This window comes from Zeus faber (genome assembly GCF_960531495.2).
Source record: "Zeus faber genome assembly, chromosome: 4".
Lineage (NCBI taxonomy): Eukaryota > Metazoa > Chordata > Actinopteri > Zeiformes > Zeidae > Zeus > Zeus faber.
The window spans coordinates 34131615-34137909 of NC_137191.1; the positions used below are offsets into that span (position 1 = coordinate 34131615).

Here is a 6295-nt window from a genome sequence, read left to right on the forward strand (position 1 = left end):
GGAAGAACAATTAGCACGATAACTATCACTTAATGTCCTTCCCCAAAGAAGGAGTTTCAGGCTATTCTAAAACAAAATGCGGCTAATTCCTCATCCCACTTCCTCGTTATCCGCCGAAATGGTGCTTCTATAGGAGAGCAGGTGCAAACGGTGCACTGGAATGATTGTTTCACTGAATGGCCGTTTGATGGGATTAGGGGAGAGAGGGACCAGGCTTAACTTGTGAATTGGGCTGCTTCTGGTGAGATAGCCGAGCTACCGCGCGCCAATTATTGAGGTAGAAGACACCTGCTCATCAACGGCTTTAGGAGGATCATCAGAGGGGATTCAGCCGGACTACGGAAGCCTGCACAGACCAAGAACCCGGTGCATTATTTGAATGTTGTCAGTTACTCGGTACTTTATCAAGAGCAGCTAACCTGTGGAATAACTTGTTTAAATAGGATCTAATGACCTCCAGACAATAGTAATAGAAACATCCCAACCCCCCCCCCCCCCCCCCCACCCACCCACCCCCCCCACACACACACAGCCCCGGGAGAAAACCTTGAGAAAGGAGGATCCGGTAAGAAAAGGCTCTTGTCATCATAGCTGTTCAGCAGAAAAGCCTGATCATTTGTCCTGCTACATGATGACCCTCTGCTGTTTGTCCGTAGTTCCCCCCAAGTCTGCTGATCCAGCCAATCGATGCTCCCCCCCCCCCCCCCCCTCCCCACACACACACACACCGCCACGCCTCCACCTCATTCCAACCCGCTCCTGAAGCCTACAGCTTCTGCTGGGCAGACACCCCCTTCCAATAGTCCAAGATATCGTGGAGATCCTCGTCTTTAGCAAACTGCACCTTCTTCCGCAGGGCGTGGCCGGCTGCTATGTAAGAGGCCTCCTCACGGGGGTTCTTCTTGTAAGGCCTAAAGCGCTCCCAGATCCGAAGCGTGCTCTCCGAGGAGTACTCGGGACTGGAGGAGTAGCCCGAGTTGTAGTTGTGGTGTCGAGATGGCGAGAGCTGGGAATAGGCCGCCGTGGCGTCCCGCTTTGAGCGCCCCAGTGGCTTGAGGAAAGACGCCTTTTGGACCGGCAGGGGTGAGTCATTAGTGCCCTCATAGTAGAGAGCTGGGAAGGAGTGGCGGTGTTCGGAGCTGTGGTGGTCGGGCTGCACCTCCAAGTGGTGCTGCTGCAACTGCTGCTGCTGCTGCTGCTGCTGCTGCTGCTGCTGCTGCTGCTGCTGCTTTTGCTGCTGCTGCTGCTGCTGCTGCTGCTGCTGCGGCGGCTGCCCCGTTACTGCCACCCCACCTCCGCCACCGCCCCCGCCTCCACCCCCATTACCACATCCGATCCCTCCCCCGTTCACGTTCACTCCACCACTGTTGATGTTTCCTATCCCGTTTCCGTTGCAGCCACCTCCCCCGACATTGCTTCCTCCATTTCCCACACCCCCAGTGCAACCCGCCGGGCTGCCCTTCTCGACCGGATATTTGCAGGACTCAGGGTTTCGCTGGTCAGGGATATCCATGCTGTACACCCTGGCGTTCTTCACTGTTCCCCCGGAAGAGGGAGTGCTGCAACGGTTCTTCATCACCACAGCTACAGCCGTGTCAGCGCTCAACTGCCTTTGAAGGGGCCGCACTGCATTGGCAGGTGGGGGGTCCCGGTAAGGAGGGGAGAGGAACCCTCCGCCACTGATGCCTGGCCGCTCAGACAGGGGCATGACCAAGGGCACTGGGGCCATCGATGGGGGATGAGGCTGTTGGTGAGCCTGTGGGTGAGGCTGTGGGTGAGGCTGTGGGTGAGGCTGTGGGTGAAGCTGGGGATGAGGCTGAGCATGGGTCTGGGGATGAGGCTGAGCATGGGTCTGGGAATGCGGCTGTGGGTGGGACTTCAGATGGATCTTGGGGGAGGAGGCCATGATTTGATCTCCAGGGTGGCCAGGGGAGAGGGGCAGGAGGTTGCGAGGGAGAGAGTTGATGCAGGCCTGGGACTGGGCTGAAGAGACGGGGTTGTTGGAGTCGGCAGCGGTCACTGCACTGGCTGAGGCATCCAGCTTCAAGGCATCGATGCAGTTGTTAATAATTTGGTTGACCTTGTCAACCTCCTTCGCAATGGTGGAGATCTCCGACGCTGATCCACGGCCATCGTCGTCCGAATCCTCCCTGGTCTCCGGTCCGTTTTCAGCCCCGCCGCGCATATCCACCACCACATCCCCACCTCCTCCTGCAATCAATCCTCCCTCCCTGCAGTCTCCAGCAACTACCCCTGTCCTTACATCCATGTAGTTGTTCTTGCCGCCCATTGCCTCAGAGAAGGCGGAGGCCATTTTCTCCACCTGGGGCAGAGTGGAGAGCCTGGAAGAAGTGGTGTTGGCTGAACTATGAAGCATACCAGTACTGGAGGAGGCAGAGGGGGGCAGCTTGCCCCCTCCTCCCCCACCATGATGGTGCTGCTGGTGGGCTTGCTCCTGGAGACGCTGGATGGCTCCTGGGTTATTAGCAACTGCTGCTGCCGCCTCCGGACCGTACCTGAAGAAATATAATGTTTCACTTCCCAGTTTCATGTTTGAAATATATGAAATAAACAAAATATAATTCAGTGTTAATGGGCAGAATGTATCCTGAGAGTACCGCCATGGAAGGAAATCCTTGTTCTAGCAATTAGATGGAAAATAGAATCGCCCAAAAACTTGAGATGGTAAGTAAAAAATTCATTTCACAGGTTGTTTGAAGTTTTTTCTGTGTACTTAAAAAATAGAGTGTCTTAAAAAACACAGAAAAACATGAAGAACTGAAATTATTTCATTTTTTTTTAAAGAGGAGTATTTCAGGTCAAAAAAAAAAACAGGTAAATAACCAATAAAACCATTTCTATGTAACGCATCACGTGTCTATTTTGCATTGTAAATGTAAATGTTACATGATGTCTTATGTATCTGTGTGTATTTATAAGTATAGAAGTGAAGTCAAGTATAAGAAAAGTTTCCTTTACGTAGCACCGCGTTAAACCAACTGCATGACTCGGAGGAAAAGAAACATGAAGAATTGTTACGATACCTCATCTCAAGGATGGTTTTCTTCACGCTGATCGCCTTCTCCTTCTCCTCCGCGATGCGTCGCCGTCGGAGACAGTAGTAAACAAAGCCCAGCACTATGACCATGCCGAAGAGGCAGCCCAGGATGGTCATGATGTAGTGCGTGGTGGTGTTTGGGTTGGTGCGCAGGTCCTCCGGCCCCATCGCCCGGGTGGCAAAGAACAGACAGGTGTGGTTGTAGCGCTGGGATTTGCCTATAGAGGCCACGCAGAAGCTGTAGTTGGTGTGCGGCCTCAGCTTATCCAGGGTAATAACCTCCTTCCTATTCTTTAGTGGCATGACGTCGGTGACAACGGTGTAGTTGTACTGGGAGAGGACGTACATCTTGCTGAACGGTCTGGGGATCTGCACCATCAGGGAGGCGGTGTAGAGGGAGACCGATTGCAGCTTGATGGAAATCTTATGGCTGCTGACGGGCTCGGCGGTGGACAACTGGGTGGGCTGGTGATAGAGCCCTTGTTCCGGGTTGTGCAACCCCTCCCCAGAGCTGTCTATGTCTGGACCCAGTGAAGGTATCCCGGGGATGAATATCCCGTTAAGACATGTGGAGGAAAGAATAGAACGAGCGTTTCTCCCGTGCCCGGGCACTGGGCTCAGCAGCGGGTAGCCAAACAGCTCCCGAGGGGTCTCGCACTGGAGGCGGTCGTAGGTGTGGGTGACGTTGTTGAAGCCCTCAAGCCAGGTGAGGAAGTTGTAGAGCTCGCAGCCACAGTTGAACGGGTTCCCTGCCAGTTCGCACACCATGAGCCTGTTGAGGGTGGTGAAGGTGGAGGGGTCGAGGCGGGCCAGCTTGTTGGAGGAGAGGTCCAGGCTGCTCAGGCTCAGACACTCCCAAAAAGCGTTGGTGGCGATGACCTCGATGAGGTTGTGCTGGAGGAAGAGGCACTGCATGCGGCCCAGGCCTCTGAGCATCCCCTCCGTCAGGTTGGTCAGCTTGTTATAGCCGAGCTGCAGCACCTGGGGCCGCGGAAAAACCATGGTAATATTAACTCCATTACTTCTTAAAAACCACGAGAGTGACACGACTAGGAAACCTTTTCACTGGTTGCCTTCATGACCTGTTCGTTTACAGGAACTACATGTACCTGTATCCGCTTTGGCAGTTTTGCCAGTTTGAGGATAACTCAGCAGTCTTTTGGCATCGTAGCGTAACAACCAAAGCACAACACAAGCAATGATTTATCCAGGTCTCCTCACGTTAGCACTTATTTAATTTCACATTAATGTGAGCTCGTAAAATGAAGGCACACAAAACCTCGAGTGTGATTTATAGTGTAAGCAGCCACAACCACAACTATTAAATTTTAATTTGAAATCCCACGTTTATCAAAAAAATATATGTTTTGTATGGCATTTAAAAAAAAAAACCATGCATTTCCGGTGTGAAAAGGGATTGTTTTGGGCGTATGGCGCTGGAATCTCAGGGAGCAGACCTGCAGGTTTGCCTGTGCGGCGAACGCCCCGTCCTCGATGTAGCTGATCTCGTTTTTGGTGAGGTTGAGGTCGGTCAGGTTGGTGAAGCGGTACATGGAGGTGAACAGAACGGCCTTCAGCTTGTTCTCATTCAGCCTGAGGTCGTGGACCTGAGGTGGTGGCGATGGAGCGACGGAGGGGAGAGAAGAGGCCCATTCAGTTCACGTCATCGTCATCGTCATCATCAACATTATATTCGGCCGATCCGTCACCATTTTAACAGTTCGCTGCAGAGTTACTACATGAGGGCATCGGCGGGTTGCTGCAAAAGCAATTTGCATACATACACAAGCCAAGAATGTAATTCCTCTAAAAACAGAATCACAGACCCTTTCAATTGATTTAGGGCCTCGTTCCTTTACTACATTGATTTAATACTTTTTTTTGGGGGGGGGGGATTCTTAATGACCTGCACGTGCTGCACACGTTGCCGGCACACAAATACAAACGGTGGCGGTTCGGCGGGAGGCATTACGGTATTGACATTATCACGTTAATCCCAGCTCAAATGATGTGGACATACAGTATGCCCTTTAGTGGAGAGGCCTCCGGGCAAAGACGAGGAGTGCTGACTGACTTCTAAATTGCGTCTGGAAGGAGGGGCTTCATACTGACCGTGTTGTTGATGTGCTGAGGGATGGTTTCGTACGGAGGCTGGTTCTGACTGCAGATAGCCAGCCAGACGTAGCCTTTATCCCCCTCTATCAGCCAGCAGTCGCCCCTCGCCGTGCCAGGCAGGCGCAGGAACAGCAGGGCAGAGAGCAGGAGGAAGAGGGGGAGGGAGGACGACAAGGAGGGAGCGGCGGAGGGGAGGCGGATCCTGTCGGCCATCGTTCGGTTTGGGATTGGCCCGAGGGGATTGTCGGTATAAAAAAAATAATAAAAAATAACTAGGGAGGGAGGGAGGGGGCGGCAGGGCTCGGACGCAGGGGAGAAACCTGGCAAATCTCAAGTCTGAGTGGGCTGGGGGTGAGGGGCAATCAGGGGCCTGGGCGTGCAGAGAGTCGTGCCGGCGTGGAGAGGGTGGTTTCCGATGCGATCAGCGCTGTTCAGTCCCCATTGTACATCGTCTGCGTAGAAGAATATTGGAGACCGCCCGATGACAAACCGCTCATGGCCCCGGGCAACGCGGTGGTTTTTTTGGCGGCGGCGGCGAAGACGTTCTCCCTCCGAGTCAGCCAGAGGACCTGAGAGAAGACAGCGGGAGGACAAAGGAGAGAGGGAGGGAGACGGAGACAGATCGGGAGGAAATCAGAGAGCGGTGCAGGCACAAACAAAGACGGCAAAATAATTAAGAGTAGGCATGAAATTGTACCACACTTCACGTACTCCCAGATGGCTTTCACTTAATTGAGTTTAAGTACAATTTCTAAAAGGACTGCATTAAGAGAACAGATAGGAATCTAATACCCATGGCACCAAATCCCTTCAAGGTAATGCGCCGCCGTAATAAATCCATTAACTTCCATGATTATTACATTAAGTCTTAATAAAGCCCAGAGAAAAAGTATTTTGACATTTCAAATGAAACCAAATCATTTTTTTTTTTTTGCTGTAATTATTCATGTTCACAAAAAAGAAATACAGTGGCATATGATAATAAATTACAGCTGCCAGCGTACAATCTTCCAGTGGGAATGGAAGCGGGTGGGGAATGAAAACAGTCTTGTGGTTCATGCTTCGTTCAAAGTGCGTCTATTATTCTCTCCTTTCTAGACAAGTGAACATCTCCAAGGTCCT

General features: G+C 52.2%; 1 protein-coding gene across 1 annotated transcript; it reads right to left on the minus strand.

Annotated features, from left to right (window-relative positions):
* Positions 1 to 766: 766 nt before the first annotated feature.
* LOC307229559 (protein phosphatase 1 regulatory subunit 29-like) lies at positions 767 to 5386 on the minus strand (the record flags this gene model as incomplete). Its single annotated transcript, XM_079999559.1, has 5 exons — positions 767 to 1744; positions 1889 to 2516; positions 3045 to 4039; positions 4516 to 4665; positions 5171 to 5386. 5 exons carry the CDS (start codon positions 5384 to 5386, stop codon positions 767 to 769), a joined length of 2967 nt encoding a protein of 988 aa, XP_079855685.1.
* Positions 5387 to 6295: the final 909 nt, after the last annotated feature.